At 43.4% G+C, this 20,726-nt stretch overlaps 1 protein-coding gene across 3 annotated transcripts; it reads left to right on the top strand.

The window, feature by feature from the left end:
* The first annotated feature begins 5,686 nt into the window (after positions 1 to 5,686).
* On the top strand, positions 5,687 to 15,890 carry LOC115331368. 3 transcript variants are annotated; one of them, XM_040210491.2, is made up of 7 exons: positions 5,687 to 5,890; positions 8,242 to 8,400; positions 8,545 to 8,660; positions 11,628 to 11,714; positions 14,489 to 14,578; positions 15,610 to 15,645; positions 15,740 to 15,890. In XM_040210491.2, exons 1-7 carry the CDS (start codon positions 5,769 to 5,771, stop codon positions 15,811 to 15,813), a joined length of 684 nt encoding a protein of 227 aa, XP_040066425.1. In that variant the 5' UTR covers positions 5,687 to 5,768; the 3' UTR covers positions 15,814 to 15,890. The 3 variants fall into 3 exon arrangements, with proteins under 3 accessions (XP_040066425.1, XP_040066426.1, XP_040066424.1); XM_040210492.2 differs by lacking the exon at positions 15,610 to 15,645; XM_040210490.2 differs by having other exon boundaries at positions 15,610 to 15,890.
* The last annotated feature ends 4,836 nt before the right edge of the window (positions 15,891 to 20,726 follow it).

Raw genomic sequence — 20,726 nt, 5'->3', positions numbered from 1 at the left:
AGGATGGACACTAAATATCGTTCCCGATAGCCAAATTTTCTGCCTGCCAAATATTCCCGAAATTGAAATTTCGCAACAATCGCGAAATACCAAGCTTCTGAAAGTAATGTTGTTTACCATAGAGTTATTACAATAAACGCTAGAGGCTCAGCTGGCGCTAGTGTGCTGTTGAAAATTGAAGCAGACAGCAAGCAGTCAGAAATTGACTTCAGGTAATGCATTTCTATGGGAAAAAGTGAGTGCAATTTCTTTCTGCGCTCGATTATAAGAGCAAATATCACGAATAATTTGTACGTACTAGGCACATTGGAACATTTCTCAGTCACGCAGACGAAATGATTGGTCAGTTACAGCATTTTTATTTGAAATTCGCGGCATTAAAAACGGTGTTAAAACCGCTTCGTACGTGTATTTATGTGCACTGTCGGACACTGTTAGCGCGAACGCGGCGTCGACGCTTTCCAGCATGAGGGATATACGTGCCAATTCCAAACGAACGATGTGGAAAACAAGGAGAGACGGCAAGAACTACGCAGTAACACTGGGTAAGTAACTCATTGTGCTTGCAGACGATCAAAATAAGTTGAAAGTCACGTAATATAGTCCGGTTTGCAATAACTAGGTACTGCTTTATTCTTTCTGCTCATGAATATGTGCGAAGATGCTTGTTCTCTGTTCAAATCATCACCCGCACGCTCCAAATCTTTGCAAATAGGGGGAAGCCAGAGGACAGGTGCGCGATAAAAACTGCCCAACATAGGAAATATTAAGAAAACACACCTTTCGTAGCCCATGTACTTTATTCTTTACGTTCCGAACGTTTTTTTAACCGCTCGTAGAGATGCACGACGGGGTCATTTTCATATAGTGAGAGGACAGGCATATTAGCAATATATAAGCACCAACGGAATGCTGGCTAACTTTGAACACACTCTACATTCCTTTCGATCATTATTTTGCTTAGAATCGTCGGTCGTTTCTACATACCTGCCATGGAACAGAGGTTTGGGCCTGAAATATAGCGAAGTTTAGCATCGTTCAGTGGTAAAGGAAAAATGCTGTACCTAAAGCAATTACACTTTTATAATATTAATAAAGGTACATACTACCCGGTACAACCGAAATAACAAAAGTTATTAATGTTATTTTCCGGCGAAGAGACAAAATTCACGCGCGTTTTCCCATAGGAATACACAGGAAGACTGGAAAGGTAGACTGCATGCTGTCTGCTTCAATTTGCAACCGGAAGTCCCATAGGCACTAGCACCAGCTGAGCCTCTAGCGTTTATCGTAATAACTCTATGTTGTTTACAGTATGTCACTGCTGTCCAGTCGTGCCACACAAATGCAAAATTCTGGGACATACCTGACCACTCCTGTGTTAATTAATAACAATATTAATATAGTTGTTGCTATAACGTCATTATTCTGTGAATTCATCAGATGTTAGCTTACGACGAACGCCCACAGGTTGTTTAATGCTGCAAGTGAGGGTGCTTGAACCATTGTGCAATATGCAGACTTGGGCATTCTTTTTGCTGCTTTTAGAGACTAAAGCAGAAACGGTCAACTTTCTCAGGAAGAAACGTTCACCCACGAAGAGTCCAGGCAGCACACCAATGTTGGACCTACATTGGGCCAGCAATTGCAAACACGGGCTCCAGAGGTTGGTCCAACATTGGCATTCTGGACAAGTGCAACCTCTTCCAATGCTGGCCCAGCCATGGTACAAGCGGTGGGCCATCGTTCAACCAATGTTCCAGCCATCATTGGCACCAACGTTGGGCCATTGTTCAACCAATGTTCCAGCCATCATTGGCACTAACGTTGGGTCATCGTTCAACCAATGTGTCAGCCATCATTGGCACCGAAGTTGGTTCATCGTTCAGCGAATGTTCCAGCCATCATTGGCACCAATGTGAGGCCTTCCTTTAACCAACTTTACAGCCATCATTGGCACCTTTGTCGGGCCATCGCTAAACTAATATTTCAGCCATCATTGGCATCTAACTATGTCATTGGCTATGCCAATTTTGGCTTTCACACTAAATTGATGGCTATGCCGTCATTGGCATACAAGTTTCTTCATTAAATAGGCCGTTATTGGCAGTCAAGCTAATTCATTGGCATGCCCCAATGTTAATGCCACACCTTTAATGATGGCTATGCAATGATGGCACTGCATTTAAATATTGGTTATTCCAACATTGGGTTTTAAGAACCCCCGGCCTGTTTCGTATTAGCAGCCCACTGCAAGAAAAACATTCTGGGCACAAATGGCAAGGTCCTCCTATGCTTTGTCTATGCACTATTTTATGTGGCGAGCAAATGAGTAATTGAAGATCAATTAATACTTTTTTCGGCACTTTTATTGAAAGGGGCTACGGAGGAGGCTCAGCGGGGAGCCTATGCCTGGTCCTTGGGAGTATCCTGGGGCGAGTCCTGGGGCTGGGGAGCCATTACGGCTTCCGAACGCCTCTTCCTGCCGCCTCCCCTGTCGCAAGATCCTGACAGCCACTTCAGCGCCATTTTCAAGCTGCCTATTCTTCAATCTTTAGCTTCGCACTGATGGCACCTACGAAAAGATCTAATGGTCGAAGATCAACGCTTTCAAACCCACATTCGTCTTTGTAAAGCACATTCCCAATCAGAACGTTGTAAGTGCGCCAAGGCTCTACATAAGTTCACTTGTTTCTGTAGCATCGCGATGTTCTGAACAGCTTGGCTCACAATAGAATACAGATTCTTCCGCAACCTCAACCAAGTCGTCGTGAAGTCAAGGATTACTGGCCACCATTAGCTCTTCCTGAACTATGTAACGAATATATCATGCTGAAGCAAATAAACAGACGCGATCAAGCTACGAGATGCAGTGCTGTATCACTTGCTCTAGCAGAACCCTAGCCGCGGCATCCCTCCGCTGACAAATGCTTGCTGAAATGAATCGCTCTCGAGATAGCATCTGGCACCCATGCGAATTATTTGTTATCTCTGAATGGCTATCGTCTGGAGAGTTGGATAGCTCAAACTTATTTCAAACGTCCCGAACTGAATAAACATATTTAATACATGAAGGAAACGCGTAAAGAAAAATTTCTCGCACATGAGTTCGTAAACAGACAGCAAAACAGACACAAAATATTCTCTTGAATTCTCCTAGAAGTTTATTACACAAAGCATGTTCCGTAGAGAAGTACAAACGTGCAAGCGATCTGCGAAATGTAAAGTTCTACGGCTAAGCATTTATACTGCTGGAAAGATAGCAAAACAAATAGAACCGGGGTAATTGTAGGCCACATTGTCTGTTCTCCCGGCAGCTGGAAAAATATTTTCACCAAATTTCTCCTGACATACGCCTTTCATTGGCGGTGACAATAAGTTCATCGAATGACGTTTCATTGACAGATCGTTTTATTGACACACCGTTTCATCAGCAGATTGTTTTACAAAATAATATGATTAGCTTTTCTTCTTTGTGGTAACAAGTTACTCCAAATTGTCACCGCAAATGGCCTGTAGGGGGGGACGCGTGGGTTAACATTCCTGATATGAGCCGTCGCAGAACGTCGCCGTGAAGCTGCGTGCCCCTATAAAAATGGCTTCCGCCATTCAATATACATCTGAATGACATTCTATTGCCCCTATCGCCATTCGATTGCTTTTGCTTGAAATTTATGGACACGGTATTACCCCTTTATTGAAGTTTGGCACTGACGTGGTAGGCGCTACAATGGCAATCAAATGGCGAAAGAACCCTTTAGCGTCTTTTTATTGGCAGGTGTCAATACAGAATTCGGGTATCGTCTTTTTATACTCATCCTATTGTCAATCAAGCGTCCGCGGTGGCAGTGCAATACCGGCCAAATTCTGCTGCAAGTAAATCAAACTTTAGGTACAAACCATAGTTATAATATACGCTAGAGGTTCAATTGGCTCTTGTGTTCCGCGGCAAATTGAAGAAAACTATACATGGTAAATTTATTCCAAAATGTAATTTAATTACAATTACAATCATTTCGCTCCAAAAGTAGTTTAACCATAATTACAACTACTACTATGTGAAAAAATAATTCATTACAATTACAAATTACATCAAAAAGTAATGCAATTACTTTACAATTACTTTTTTCTGGGACCGACCATTTTCGTCTATATAACTTCAAACAACATGTTAAGGATGCAACGCATTTCTTCATTCCTTGCCCAAATGTTTGAATCGCCGAATATATGTCACGAATTGTACATTTTTTTTTTAATTTTCTTAAATTAATGAGAGAAGTTAACAATTTGGGATAGTGAAATCCTACGTTCTTATATTTTCAATAAATAATAATAAATTAGTTCATATACACGAAGACACCAGATCACTAAAATAAAATTGGTTGACACACTTTTGTTAGCCAGGCAAATAAAAATGTAACAAGTAGCCATATCTGAATATTTTAATAGTGTTAATATATGACTACAATCTACATCCACACGCGGTAATACAACCATATTTACAGACAAACGTTTCATTTTTTCCAAAAATTATTTACAGTGAGTTGAAACTACAATGGCTCAAAATTTATAAGACCCGAATATGGGCTCCCGAATGAATCATGACAATATCCACAGGTGCGAAGTCAGCTCAAAAATGCTGATGCAAATAATATCCGAAGTAAAACCAAGGAAAAATAAATGTGAAAATAATACAAAAAAATGCGACAGTACTCAAAGAGGGGCGCAAAAAAACTGGCAAACAAATAAATAAAAACTATTTACGTCATAGACCCTTAAAAACCTCAGCCTCGGCCGCATTTTTTTTTTCGGACATTTTGTTTTGTTGGGACATTTGACGATATTTACGACATTTCTTTTTTATGACTAACACTGAAAAAAAGAAAGATGCTGTCGACGACAGTGCTAAAAGCGCGAGCTCGTTGCTTTGGATCGCGCGCCACGAGCGCTCCAGCACCGGGTGCAGTCATGCCAGTCAAGGCTACTCGCTCGCTGCTTGCACGGCCTTCGCAGCTATTCTATGCAAGGGTGATAATCCGTCGTACTGCACACAAGTACAGCTCCAGAAAAATGCGTACGAAATTACTGCGGCTGGGCTCTGTCACCTCCGGTACACGTAATCTTCATTTGCAACAGGAGTGACGGACGGCACCGGGCGAAGTTTGAAAATGGAGAACGCTTATTTTGATGTTCCTAAGAACGCGACGAATACAGGCGGCAGTGTTGACAACACGCACCAGCGCGGACACCGCCGAGCCGCCGAGCCGAGCACCCGGCCACACACACGCCGAGCTACCGACATTTCACAATGCAGTCAGCGGCATCCAGAGAAAACGTGTTGTTGACGTAAAAATAACTAAGATGTCAAAATAAAAGCTGCTATTTTTACGTCCGTGCCGCCATTGTCCACGCCCCCTGGATATCCAATCGGTGTCGAAAATACGCAGCCTCCGATTCCAAACCGGAACTAAAATCCCGTCGTAGTTTTGTGGCTAAGCGAAGTTTCGTATCGCGTATAAAACTTTTATTTTAATACATTTGTTTTAGTTTTTTAAGTTTGTTAAAACGTTTTATTGTTTCGGTTCGCTACTGTTTTACGAATAGTGTTACGTTAACTTTTTTATTTTCGCATTTATTATGCACCTCGAAACAAAGTCTTTTACAAGCCAATCCAATTCACCCTGAACTTCATTTGCGTCGAAGGTTCCGAAGCTTTGTTGCGGTTTGGTGTGTCTTTTATTTTTACGTAGAACTCATATCGATCCGATATGCCGCGTCCGAGAATGGATTTTGCGACTAATAAGTGGCGAGGCACCACGCGAGCAAGAATGAACAGCCCTGGAGGTTATGGGCACTGCTCAATTGGCTCATTCCTCGGTGCTTCTGGAAGGTAAGCCTTTTTTCTCTGTGTCCTCCTAAGCTTCCGTTCAAGCATCTCCTTGGTTTGTTTCCTTGCCCTGCATTTGCCTAATCGCGCCCGAAAAGTGTATCCTGACATGTATTTTCCTTAGGCGAGCATCTCTCCTCGCGCTTTTCGTCAAACCATCCGACGGGTTGCGAGTTCTAATCGCGAAGCCATGATTCGGTCACCCAACACGTCGGTCGACTTGTCAAACGTTTTATCGCACGTGGGTCGTCACTTCGCGTCGGCACGCATCGCTGCCTACCCATATCTGTACTGGCCAGGTTTCTTTGTCGGCCCGTGCGTCTTATCGCTGTGGGTGACCTCAGGCAACGCGAGCGAAACGCGTAAAAAAAGAAAACATTGTGGTTGGAGCCGTTTGATCTACTGCGCTAGATATATATATATATTTATATATAGAGTAAAGCTATACGCACTCCGGAGTGCACTTTGGCCGGAAATGGCTATGCGCACTACCCCGAGAGATCATGCCGCTCGGGCCACCCTTTTCGAACGGCGCGTGTATCACTGGGGAGCTCGTTAACACAGCCCCCCGCCTGCGTTCACGCCGCTTCGCGGCAACAGTATCGGCTGCTAATTACAAATCGTAACCAGTACACGCCGCTTCGCGGCCTCCAACCGGCAATCCAAGCCCCGCTGTCCCCGATCGCACCTCGAAAGGGAGTCCCATACCATTTAGTTTTGCGAAGTTTCTAAACAACATTCAATTTTTTTTTACTGTTTATCGCAAAAAAAAAGAAAGAAATGTCCTAAATATCGCCAAATGCCTCGACAAAACAAAACGTTTGAGAAAAAAAAAGAAAAAAAAGCAGGCCCACTGCGGATGGAACCCGCGTCCACTTGCGTATGAAGCGGACACCTTGACCCTTATGCCATGCCTCCGCTTAGAAAATTCGTTGTGACCACTCGTTTTATGCGAGAAAAGCGGAGTGCGTATAGCCATTTCCGTCCGAAGTGCATTCCGGAGTGCGTATAGCTTTACTCATATATATATATATATATTTTTTTTTTTTTATTTGGACACACAAAATAGACGGGCACTAATTAACTTCACTAACATGCTCACATACTCTCCACTTGTCATGATTTTTGTGTGGGCTTTGAACGATGATGCTAGTGAGTCATTCTCGTTTCAAGTGGAGTGTCCAAACCATTTTGCACGCATGTTCGGACTCTTGGGATTTGCAGAAACTGGGAGTCTGCAATGCCTGCTGTCCTTGTCTTTTTTTCTCCAGTTCATCTTTTTTCCTTGCGCAACAGCAGACTGTCGCACAAGAGCGACATCTTTTTCAAGCGTAGTGTCACCTGAACCGTAGAATGCTCGCTTCATATTGTGGCCCGTGAGGCTGTGCGCTTTCCACTGTCTGCTTTCACGAACACAAATACGGTGATGTACCCAGAGTGCACCGCACGCTAGCCTTGCGTGAGTACAGTCTATATGGTATATGTTGTTCAAAGTACCTTTATGCAAAGCTGATCCAACCTGCATTCTCTTTTGCCATTGCCGGTAGCGAATTGTGTCTGTTTAGTATTGCACACCTGCCAACTTCCCCGTATTACCCAGAAGTCTCTTAAATTTTGATCAGTTTGTATGATTCACAGAAAAGCCTCCCGAAAAGAGAAATTACCCTCCCCCTCTCTTTTGTACTAAAGAAGAGTTTTTGACATCACTGTGGACGGCTGCAATCCCATGAGCATAGGCAGTGCAATATATAAATATAATGAAGTTGTCTTCATGCAAATTTGTTCTCAATATTTCTTCTTAAAACACCCCCCCCCCCCCTCCTCCCCTGCTTAGAAATTATCCCGAATTTGGTTTCCCCAAACTTGGAAGGTATGGTACTGTCTGTGCCTTTTCTATCTTGTGTCATTTATGTAACGTAATATATCTGTTCTTCAAATTTATAATCGCTGCAGACCTGGTCAAGGAGTAGTTGCTCAGTGAACTACTAGTTTGAGTTCCCTGAGACGGACACCACTGATATCACCTACAGTGCCGAGGTACAGGCTTAATGGCAGATATCAATAGGAGATGATGGTAAGCTGTCCTATTTATTTAGCAGTGTCGGAGTAACTCACTTGGGTTTTCATCACTGTTTTCGCTGGCAGTTTGTTGCCTGCACACAAAAATGGTCTATTCATTGTTCATGTCCATTAAAATTGATGCAGCCTTCACACTTCTGCGGTTTAGAGCGATTCGCAGACATATGTCGATCATAGTCGAAACAGCGCGGCTCATCATTACAGTTGAATGCTGAGTTTCGCTTGGCAACTTTTTGGCCACTTCGATCACTACAAAACATTATTTGCCTTCTCAGGTACGCGTCACGTCTGTTTGGTTGGACAGCCACCAAGTTGACTTGGATGTCAGCGCCTGTTGTCATCAGAACCTGGTTCTTGTGCTGCCACATCATTTTTAGTGGTGGCACTGTCGTCACCTCCCAAAGCTTGCGCTCCCCGAGTTCCCATTCAAGATGGTGAGTGGTATACTTGTGGGGGCCTCGCTGCTGCAGGTGCTGTCATGTAGCTCTGGCTCGTGGTGGCTCCACCGCCATCATTTGTGCTCCCTGTGATCCCAGCCGGAGTGGTGACAGGGATTATGCAAGGGCTCTTTGTCGCAGGTGCTGCCACGGACTTTGGCTCGTGGGGGTGCCGTCGCTACTGACAAAGCCTGTGCTCCCCGTCGTCCCTGTTGAAATGGTGGCTGGAACTTGGAGAGGGTTTGCTGCCACAGCCGGTCAGTTCAAGTTCCGCACATTCTGCCGTAGCCCTTGGGAATTCGTTCCTTCCATGTTGAGGTTCTAGTAGGAGAAGTCCACCGCTGTTGAGCTACATGTCACCACAGCAGTCAATCTGCAGAGGGGCATGGCCACGTGACCACACTTCTGAAATGTTAGAGCCTTGTTGTGGACATGGAGGCCGGTGTGAGAGATTTAATATGCGTCTGGCACATCTGCCCGGCGAAAGAACTCATGGGTGTGCCACATGGAATGTGAGCAGACTGTGCAAGTCTCTTTTACAAAATGGCGCTAACAATAGGTAGTGTCTGAATCATACTTGTCTTACGTAGGTGATACTTTCTAGGCATAATGTGTTAGTAGACAGCTATGGTGTTATTGCTTAACTCTGAACAAGATACAAAGTATGAGACATTTTCAGGCCAAGTAAAAAATTTCTGCTCACTTTAATCTTGAAGATCTTCCAGAGTTTCACATCATCCAGCAATCCTGAAGGCGATGCACCACATGTAATTATAATTAATATTACCGCTCTTAGTTTACCAGGAAGGTGTTCAAAAAATTGTAAGTAGTGTTAGTTGCTTAGGAGAGCGATGTGTTGCACCTTGGCGTTCCATTCACTTTGGGATGAGGTGCTTCATTCTTGTGCGTCCTTGGTTGTTTCCTTAGCCCCTAAAGATGCTTGAGATTTATATGTTTTATTTTTGGGGAAACCATGTTATGTTAGTATCTGGCATGCTTTTTTTTATTGCTGAAAGCTGTTTGAAGTGAGCCTTTTGTCCACCTAAGAGCATAATGATTAGGAGCTTCACTCAGGTGTGTTTTCCGGCCACACCGCAGAACATGATTGTAAGCATCGATGCATGCTATTGATACCAAGATCGGGACTTCAGAGAGGATCAGTCAAGTCTTCCTATTTTTATTTCCATTGATTCTTTGGTATTCTAGATATCTTTTTGTAAGCGTGTTCACGTAAGCTTGTTCAACTTTCTGGGTCATAGTATCGGGTCGTTCTGTAATTTTCATATGCTTTATGCATTTGTCATTAGTCTCATCTGAAGTTGTCATGGGCACATGGCTGACAAATTTGGTGCTGCTTTGATTTGGAGGGTAAATATTGTCCGCCACAGGTCTAGCAAACTTCATATATTCTACACTTCAAACTTTTCTCGTAGACCTGATTACTAGGCAATAAGCTCCTTTTCAATATGTGCATTTACTTAAATTGAAAAGCCAAAAGGCTTTTAATAATCAGCCACATGCAGAATAAGAACAGTGTTTCTGCCCCCTAGTGTGGGAGAAAATGGGGGGGGGGGGGGGTGGAGGCCAAAGCAAACGCAAGCAGTGTGAATACAACTCTAGGGCTTATATGCGGGGTAAGTGAGGAATTTGAACTGTCTACCAAGACCATGTAGCTCACACATTTAGCAGAGGATAATTGGGGTTGATTTAACAAGCTATTGGGGTGGTTGTAAAGCTTCTATACAGCCCCACATGGAGTCACCCTGCATGCACTGATCTAGACTGCTCGTTTCACATAGATTTTTGTGACCTATTGATCTAACTGCTTCTTTTATTTGCAAATTTTTTGTGTTATTCAGGATAATTGGGAATCCAGCAAAAGGTTGGCATGTCATGGAGTAAACATGCCATTGTACAGTGTGCTTCACTCTAAAATGTAATGCATGAGCAGTGGCCAAAGCTGATGACACTTGTCTAATGAGGAAATCAATGATACTGCACAAACTGAAGCATATCTTCCTGGGACCGTTGCCAATCCCCTATACAATTATTGCATGACCTCCTTGTTTTTTTTACTGCCCTCAGTTAATTTGACGAGGACTGGATTGCTGTTATCCTTAATAGGTCGGCGTGTCACGTTTATGTTGAGGTCCAATTAACGGGAGATTTGTTTTGATAAGCTAAATAAGGGGAACAACAAAATATTCAGAGCAATGTCTTTTTTTTTCTTTCTATTTTTTTGCATCACCGAAACATTTATTGGTCACCGCATTGGAACTGGGAGTGTAACTCACGAAGAGAACTGCAGTGTGACCCTCCAGTCTCTGCCGTCAGACGATGCACACATTCTGCAACATAAGTGCAGGATTAGCTTTTTTTTTTTTTTTTGGGGGGGGGGGGGCGATTTTTCTGAGATGAAATGAAAATGTTGTGGTCATCACCATCAAAGTGATTTGTTGTGTGCATGTTCCCTGCTTTAGTGACAAGGCCACTGACAAGCCGCTTCACGGATACTAAATTGAACCGCTTGACAAGTTGCTCAAACAATAGTGATACACAAATGGCAGTACGAGGACAAGTTGAAGAACCACAAGTAGCGCTTGTCCTATAACTTCTTCAACTTGCCGTTGTCCATAGCACTATTTGTGTTTTGCTCCTCTTCATCTGCTTCATAAAGAGCAAATATATAAGGCTGCTTAATAAAATGACAGCGTCTGTCAAATCGGTAAACATTTCTCTGTAAAACATATTGCCCTGGCCAAGTCCAAGTCTCGTTTTCACGATGAGTCGCATAGTGAATCGGCTAACAATGGTTGATGAATATGATGTAGTTCTACTGAATCAGTAGCATACTTCAATCTCTCTTCTGCACAAAACCTATGTTTCGGAGCGGTTGGCATAGTGTTTTCTCGACAGCCGAGGGGCTTGAAGCAGGTGCTTAATGTCTGTGAGCCTCCACCATTGAAATTTTAACTTGTCACTTGCTCTAGAACTTGATAATGGAGCAATGGCAGATTTTATGAAGTTTGCGAATCCGACGTCGGAGACCTTCAAATGGGAAAGGTTTACAGGGCTAGAAAAATAATGACAGCACCTCCTCACTCACAATTATCTGTAATAAAAAGACGGTGCCCAAAGGACTGTAGCTAGTTTTAAGTGTCACTCGCTGAAGCGGTTTGTATATTGTGTTAATTCCTGCATTTTGCTGTTTTTTTCTGTTTCAGGATCCAGTGTTACATTCCTGTGGCTTTTTGGTTTTTCCCAATTATTGAAGGGAGTTGCAGGCTTATCATGGGCGACACAGTGCTTTGGTGAGTGTACCTTTTATTTACTGCTTGGCCAATCAAATCGAGTGGCTTTGCAGGAAACTCTCTACAGTTTCAGGATGTTTGAGGGTGTGTTCACCTTCAGACATTCTAAAATGGCACAATTTTTTTTGTGCTGCATCACTATACTCTGTTGAATGACCAGCTGAAATCGTAGTAGAGGCTACATGCTCGTTGGACCAGTCATATGTCTACCTTTCGCCATGTGTTACACTCCCGCCCATAACCATGTGCAGAAGGCGGGGTCAGGTAACGAGAGGGAGGTGGTTGATTGATCCGGTGGGTGCGTAGTTACCACCACAGTCAGCTTAGAGGTGAATGTTAATTACTCAAGCTTTAAATAGGTCACAGTACTCAAAGCTTGAGGAACACCTGAGAAGTTTTTAGAATGTTTTTATTTACCGTGTCTACTCGCTCCATGAGTCTCAAACTACGTCCAACTCGGCTAGCCATCAAGCCAATTTTCTTTCGCCGCCAAGCGGCCAGGCCACTTCAAACCAGGCAAAGCATAGCGGTTCATGCTTTCATGGCTGCAAGTGTGTAGTTGCGGATGTGATCAAGAGTGAAACCGAGTGGCGCATACACGTAACAAAGCTGGGGTCGAGGAATTGCCCAGCTTTGGACATGTTTCGCCCACCGAATGCATTGATTTCAACAAACACGCGGTCATCTGTAGTGTGCTTTCGGAGAGTGAAATCGTGAAAGTGGTTAGGCCTAAGGACGGTCGCGTCACTCACCATGCTGAGTGAGCTTCCCTAGTAAAAAAATCTTAAATGTATAAAAAAAATTTATGTCCAACAAACGCGTATGATCCAATAAGATCATATAAGAAAATACAAGAACCTTATAAAAACATATGAGAACAATATAAAATTATATTTGAAGTTATAAGAAACTTCTTTTCAGTTTCTTAAAAATTCTTATATAATCTTATATATTTCCCATATTGTTCTTATACGTTTTATAAGGTTTTTATATGATCTTATTTTGTCATATGCTTTTATTGGACACCTAAATTTCTTACATGCAAGATTTTTTTACTATTCACTAGGAGGGCGCTTTTCCTTTGACAGAAGGCACACCGAAAGCACCCTAAAAAAAGGTTTTCAAATTGTAGAACATGGTTATAGTAGCGCGCCCACGACCAGCCGTCAATGCGCCTCCGTCAGTGGAGACATGCCACAGCACTTTGCCGTGTCATACTGCCACCTAAAATTACATTTTCGCGAAGTGTGTAAGTGCAGAAATTTACCCTGCATAATGAACGCACCCCCGAAATATATGTCAATTTCAGAATAAAGAGGTGTGTTCATTATGCGGGTAAATATGATAAAAAAGTGAATCATGACTCAAACAAATGCAAAACTCATACATTGGAATTTGAAAAAAATCACCAACCATATCCTACAACAAGGTCCCAACATTTCAAAAACAGCTTGTTTTTTTCTTCAGGGGTGACTGCTTCCTGATAGGGGACAACAGCTTCGTTTTCTTCTACGATAGTCTCTTTTTTTTCACTTCGTTAGGTAGCTGAGTGCGTTCACGTAGCATGATGGCAATGTGCCAGTGGACCAATTGATGTTTCCTGGTGTTGTTTGGATATGCCATGACTATAAAAAGCTGCTGGCAGAAGTTTGTCTCAACATTTATAAGGGTGTTGGCAAAGTTCATGCGATATTCATTGTCCTCACAGTGCTCTGCAACAGCGCTGCGCTCGTGGTCGAATTTGCAGTTGTTTTTGTGTTGTTGAATTGTTTCTGGGAAGTTCTTTGTTTTTCCAATGTAGGTGGCATGGAATTGAATATACAATGCCCTGCGCTCTTTGTTTAGAGGGCTGACCTTCAATTCGCAGCATGATACGTCAAAGTATTGATACCGGTTTGTGGGACACCTGAATACTTTCTTTTACCAGCATACATGACAGCGCTTCGCTAGTCCCCTTTATGTAGGGAACACAGATGCGGGTGTATGGACGGATGTTTTTGAGTTTTTAAGTTTTCTCCCGACCCGGCAGGCCTCTGCCAAAATGTTTACCCTCAAAACTTGCACTGCATGTAGTAATGGCTCTTAATCTGCGAGAATTTTTGCTTTAGTTTTGTGTTTGTTGAGCATTATTGGGCAAATGACAAAGTCTATGCCACCTCATTATGACCACAGTAAAAAGAGCTATACACTTGATAACATAGTCCTGTCATGTTTTTGCTTTGAAAAAAATGTTAACACACAAGATTAATCTTTTTCTCTACCCCTTGGCTGGAGACCCATGACCAAAAAAAAATTTTTTTGTCCCTATTTTGCCTATATTTTTTTGTACGAAACTTTTCTTGTGCTACCATCATAGCTTTAATTTCTAAAGGAAAATTATTTCCGATGTTAGGGGATAGATGGTGCTTCCTCCCGTACGATAAAAAGAGTGAGCGTTTAAAGACGCACTCCCCAAACTGATTGAAGAGTGGTGCATCTATGAGTGCGCCCCCCAGGCTGCTGGTAAAATTGCCAAGCATCCAAAGATCTTATCAAAAGTAATAGATAAATCTTTGTCTAAGGTGAAGTGAATATTTACATTAAATTCAAGTAGTGACGCAATAACAACATGGCAGTGCCCACAAGCTGCATGCGCATGAACGAATTTCACCATCCAAATGGATGAATGACCGTTTTGGCAGAACTGGACAATGAGGAAAAGGGTACCAATACTTGAGTGTAGCTTTCTAGGGGCTATTATCATTTTAAATTTCAATTCTCATTTGCTCTTTCAGCTCGCACCTTCACGGAGTGCAGCAATGTGGGGAAGCAAGTCGAGGACAGCCTCTTTCGATTTCTGTCCCGGGGGCGCTATGCTCTTCCAGGTAAGCTGCTTCCCTCTCTTAAGAGACACGAGTAGACCCTTTTATTCAAGACAAGAATGACGATAATTATCACATCAAATAAAATTGGGAACAAGGGGACAAAGGAGATTCCTCTTTGACCTTTCTCCCCATTGTACCCCTTTTCCAGGGATTATTATTGTATTCATACTTATTACATTATTGTGGAGTTGACATTTTGACAACCTGTGGTTGGCTGATGTGTTGTGGAAGTTAAAGCTATTGCACATTCAAACATTGTGTGAAATACAGTAGAACCCTGCTGCTGCATCTTTATGCAGACACAATAAAGGATCATGACATGAGCGAAGATGTAACAACTGATAATGCCCTTGGGATAGCTATAGATGTTTCAGGAAGCTGTATTCTCTGTTTAGCTTACCTTAGCTTTTATGGCTGTAAAAAATATTGCCTTATTTTATATGTTGACAATTTTTTCAACACTTCTTAAAATTGTGGTTGAACTATAAGTAGACACTGTTTACAGACAAGCTTGTGTTTGCCCACAGCAGCTATGGGCACTGCATACGCAGGAACTAGATTCGTGTGAGCAGACATGTGTGTACATGTGCTGTGCCGACAGCCGCGCCATCGCAGGGATGCGTTGTCTATAGTTGCAGTTAAATAAATTTTGAAATATAAGGATGCAAAAATTCTGAGCCCATCGAGCTAAACCACAGCTGCCTCAAACAAATCACTGCACCCTGCATGCCACATCAAAGCAGTGGGGCTTGATGCAATCAGCACTGCTTGAACATGGTGGCATGGAGGTGGTAAAGAAAAATGGGGTGTCGTGAGAGCTTGAATCTCTTATTGTCATACAGTACCAAGCAAGAAACGCAGTGCAGAGAGGCAAGGAGGTAAAATGAAGGGAGTAAAGTAAAAGGGACAGGGTATCTGTTCCTAGTAGTCATGCCGGCCACCTTGAGTGGCAGTGTTTGAGCATAAGAACCAAGAAGGAAATTCATGAAGCCTGTAATTCTAACACATATATACTTTTGGACGTTCAATAGGACCGGTTTCCGTGAACATAACAGCCGAGAAAACATGTGAGCAAGGTTCTTCTGTGCATATTTTTGAATGTGCTGCAAGAATATTTCTGGTTATATGCCCACTTAATTTATAATGTTTTTCTTCTTTCAGCTGACACCTTACAGACATGTCAGGAAGCAAGGAAAGGTTCTTTTTTCACTCATCGTTTACATTTGGGTGATTAACTTAGTCTTGAAAAAAAAACACGTCATTTTAATGACATTGTGATAAATAAATTTTGGGTCTTTAAATTGTCCTTCAATCTTGGTTTTCTTCCCATATTGCAAGCCGGCACTATGTGTATCAGGCACGGAATCAATGGTAGGCCATGTAAACTATTGCAGTTTTTCGGCTGGCCAGCTTAAAGTTTACGAGGGGTTGACAATGGCGAAATGGTCACGAAATTCGATCAAATGACATCTATGTGATAATTATGCCCTTATAAAAATGGTTGATGCCATTTTGTATTATTGCCAAATGGCAACAGGTGTTTAAGAGCAGTCAATCAGCAGGCAACAGATGTTAATCGTCATTGAGATGTCATCTTGTTGACCCGGATAGCCATTTCGCCACCGTCAACATTTTGCCGTTCTATTGGTTAATGTCGGTGCATTGCCAGTGTATCTACATGCTAATGCTAATTGGCTATTGGAGGCAGTCAAAAGACTATAAAATGTATAGTCCTTTGATTGCCTCCTTTAGCCATTTAACGTTAACATGTAGATACACTGATGATACACCGACAATAACCAATAGAACGGCAAAAAGTTGACGGTGGCGAAATGGCTATCCGGGTCAGCAGGGTGACGTCTCAATGACGATTAACATCTGTTGCCTGCTAATTGACTTTTTGTAAACAGCTGTTGCCATTTGGCAATAATAGGACTTTCAAATGGCATTATCCATTTTCATAGGGGTGGACGGGTCTGCCGGCCAGTGACACACCAGCGAAAAAAGGAAGTGGATATTCTGCCGCCGGCACAATAGCGCGAGGAAACAAATGCCCGCAGTTGCCCTCCATTGGGTCCCGTGTAAAACGAATTGTGCAAAGAACTATTTGAAGCTGTAGGGTAACTCCCTGGTAAGGTGTCCGTCTTTTATGCGGCGGGACCCTGGTTTAATCGTCAGTGTGGGGTTACTTTTTTTTCTTTTTTCTCGGCGTATGGCTATACCTACGGCATTTCTTTTTTACGATTAACATTCAAAAAACAAATTAATGTTGTGAACAAAACTTCGCTTAATTAAATAGTATGAGACTCCCTTTCGGGGGGGGGGGGGGGGGGAATGGAGGACAGCGAGGCTTGCGCCGCCGGCAAGCCGCTGGGAAGCGGCGTGCACAGGTGGGAAAATTGAGTTAATATATTTCTAATGAGCAGCCGCAGACTGTGATACACGAGCCGCCAGCGTCATACACGGGCTGTCCGAAACAGGCGGAATTTTTTTGCCCCGGGCTATGTCATCCACTCACCCCCGGGAGGGGCGCAGTCTCATGCCATTTAATTTAGCGAAGTTTCGTTCACAACATTAGTTTTCTTCAGTGTTAATAGAAAAAAACGCAGTGATTATCGTGAAATCCTTAAAAAATGTTCGAGAAAAAACATAATCCCACACTGGTGGATTGAATCAGGGTCCCGCTGTGTATGAGATAGACACCCTACCAGTGAGCTACTCTACACCTTCAAACAGCCGTTTTTACAATTTGTTTTATTCGAGACCCAATAGGGGGCAACTGCAGGCATTCTTTTCCCGTACTGCAGAAGAATATACACTTCCGCGAAAAAATTTTTCCGCAGCGTGCGATTCGCGTAGCGAGTGTCGGTGACATGTTAGTGTCGACGAAACGTGTCCATGAAACGTGTGTCCATGAAAAGCTGTTTATGAGGCGTGTTTCCACGAACAGCGGGGAGAACAGGAAAGTCAGTATTCTACCGGGAGTTGCATGATTTCAGGCAGCTAACTCTCCGTAGAATTTCAGAAAAATTATTGTCGCGGCTGCCGAGAGAATAGACGTTGCCTAATTGTATACATAATCTGGAAGAGTACCCGTAGAACAGCGGCCACTCGTTGCCAGCAAGCAGGTTGCCGTGCACTTACCAAACAATTAGCGGACTTTAAAGATTTATTCCGAGATATTTGTCGATATGTGCACTAGAGAAACACCACGTACACACAAACGAGATGGTAGAGCTGCTTGTAGATTCAACACGATGCGGTGCAACCTGTCATTTGCCGAAGCAAACCACATCACGAGAATATCTGTGACTTCTTCGAAGAAATCGATTGTTGCCGAAATACGCGTAGGACTTTTCAAACACTAAGCCACACAGGCCGCAGCTAAGAGTTCAGTCAGGACTCAGGGCCAGGGAAAGGAATGCTGGTAGGGGGAAGCAGATGGGTTGCTGGAGAGGTGAGGAGGAAACACTCCCCTCCCTCCAGCATTTCGCCTGCATCCTGCTTCTTCAAGGTCCCCACATGGGTGCGCCCACAAAAGGCTTATCTTCGAGGGTCATCCCAACAATAAACACAGCGAGAGGATTTGTACTTGTTTGTGAGCGCGTTGGTAATTATATAAGTTTAGAAAAAGTTTTATTGTATTTATGTATATAACTCTTTCGAACCTTAGATGATTTGTCAATGGATACATTTGTGAGTTCGTCCCGAAGTTGATAGTGCAGTGGATACTATGTCAGTGGTCTACCAAGCAGTGTCCTTCAGGTAGGTGCCGTGCTTCGCCTTGTGACCCGCTTGGAGACTATAGTCACGTAGTCACGTTACCGTAACCGCAAACACGCTTGGCCTAAATTGCGCATAGCACCCAGTCTGTAGTCAATACCGAGTGAACAGGACAGCAGCACGAAATCTACTCGGTGACAATTTCTCTTGGCAAAGCAGTGGAAGGTACAGGCCCGTGCTCCCTCTCCCATTTTGAGCGCTGAATAAAGCTGTGCGCGGGCTCTCCTCCTCTCCACTGCATTGCCAAGAAAAGTTCTCGCCGTGATAGTTTTGGAGTCCCAAAGGAACTGCCCTTCCCAAATGTTAACCAAAAACGGTGGCATGAAGATGCTATGTTTTACGCCGCAAAACCCACACTCTAAACTAAAATGTAAAAATAACAGCGTCGTCTTTCTGCGCACGATGTGCCCAAATAAACTGAAATAACAAAGAAAAAACAGTACTCAGAAATAACCTGTGCCGTATATTTCGCAGCACGGTAATAGATTTTTTTTTATTTCGCGAGGGTTGTGTACATGTAACGAAAATTGTACCATTTCTTAAACCATGTAATCATAAATGCAACACAGATGCAAAGATTCCTAAAGCTGAGGTTAAAGAGAAAAAAAAAACGCGAATCTCTCAAAACTCTGGCTACACATGGAGGGGTTCTGGGCTCGAAAGTGCTAACGACTTATCCCAAGCAGCACATTATGACCGGCTCAAGCTTGATCCAGACTGGGCAGCCGGGGAAGTTTCACAGGGCCTAGATTGTTTTGCCCCATGGCGCTAGGCAGCCCCATCCTGGTATACCATTCTGGCGACCACCGGCAGTTCCCTGTATAGCCATGGACTGGCTCACCGCTGGAATTACGGCGTGGGCCAGGCTGGCAGTTCCATGGTCAGCCAAGCTTGGCAAAACGGTCTAAACAGCCTGGGCCATGCTGGCAGTTCAGTGGTTAGTCAAACTTGGCGAAACGGTGTAAATGCAGTGTGGGCCAGACTGGGAGTTCTCTGGTGATTCAATCTTGGCTATACGGGGAATTTACAGACTACTCCCAAGGAAGCCTATGTTGTCATTCAAAGGTTGTTTTTGTGGCATATAGCCCAGCAACATCTCCAATTTTCGGTGTCGTCTTTCTGCGCACGATGTGCCCAAATAAACTGAAATTACAAAGAAAAAACAGTACTCAGAAATAACCTGTGCCGTATATTTCGCAGCACGGTAATAGATTTTTTTTTATTTCGCGAGGGTTGTGTACATGTAACGAAAATTGTACCATTTCTTAAACCATGTAATCATAAATGCAACACAGATGCAAAGATTCCTAAAGCTGAGGTTAAAGAGAAAAAAAAAACGCGAATCTCTCAAAACTCTGGCAACACATGGAGGGGCTCTGGGCTCGAAAGTGCTAACGACATATCATATCGCCGAATAATAAAAAAAAATATACATCAGCAATAGTGTCTGCATATTTGAGGAATTCGCAGAACAGTGAGGTAATAGGACGTTCCTAAGGTGGCGCAAAATTCACGATTACGTGAATAAACATTCTGTTGGTCTTTTAAAAAGTGTTTTTAATGTATATTTCGTCGTCCTCGACGTGGGCGTCGACGGACAGAGCGCCGCTGTTTCCGCCCCTGTCAAGGTGAGGTCTACTTTTTACACGTTGTAACGACAGTATATCGCGCTCTAGACTCGTATATATGGCCCGCATGCAGCCCCGAGCGAGCTATTTCGAATGTCGGTGCAAGACAGAGCAACGGCGTAGCAATCCCGGCATGAGAACCGACTGGGCCTCGATTTGTCCGACCGCGCTCGCTCTTCTGAAATGTAAGCGTGAGAATTGCGAGCACCGTTAGCTCACTGTTGTTACGAGACGCTGCTTTGGCGTTGAGATCTTGCAAACGCCTGCGGAGCCGTTCCAGTCCTTGGCGCATCTCCCGCGCAGCATCGCGACATTTTTGGCGCCTGATAGGCAGAGAGAGCCCGTAGAATGTGCTGCTGTTCATTCTAAGTTGAAGCAGAGGTGCCGCGAAGTACGTGAACCGTTACGACGATGCGTGATGTTGAAAAATAAACATAGAAATTATCTTTCAGGTTTTTTCAGTTTCAGGTGTGGCGATATGAGACATGAAGGCTGTAAATGTCATGGAGGGTTCAGTTTGTTGACACTATTATTGCGTTCATTCGCCTCGCACTCTACACTAATGAACTGATATTTTGATTTTCGAGACTTGCGCTTTTCTAGAGAGCTTCATGACAACGCCAGTCGTTCCCTGGCGCACCGAATCCTTCAAAGCCAATAAACTACACCCAAAGCCACTCCGTTGTAGTTCCGTGGAATCCTGGGGATAGTGATTACAGTGAAGCTCCACAAAATTT

This window comes from Ixodes scapularis, unplaced genomic scaffold (assembly GCF_016920785.2).
Source record: "Ixodes scapularis isolate PalLabHiFi unplaced genomic scaffold, ASM1692078v2 PGA_scaffold6__148_contigs__length_123643588, whole genome shotgun sequence".
NCBI lineage: Eukaryota > Metazoa > Arthropoda > Arachnida > Ixodida > Ixodidae > Ixodes > Ixodes scapularis.
Note: the sequence above shows the minus strand (reverse complement) of the source record. Positions and strands in the feature narration are given on the sequence as shown.

Bases quoted from the DNA above. Each gene is read 5' to 3' on its own strand.
- LOC115331368 (XM_040210490.2), top strand. From the start codon at position 5,769: ATGCCGCGTCCGAGAATGGATTTTGCGACTAATAAGTGGCGAGGCACC. The intron at 8,661-11,627 runs GTCAGTTCAAGT...TTTCTGTTTCAG, and splicing joins AGGGTTTGCTGCCACAGCCG to GATCCAGTGTTACATTCCTG. The intron at 14,579-15,609 runs GTAAGCTGCTTC...GACGTTCAATAG, and splicing joins GGGGCGCTATGCTCTTCCAG to GACCGGTTTCCGTGAACATA.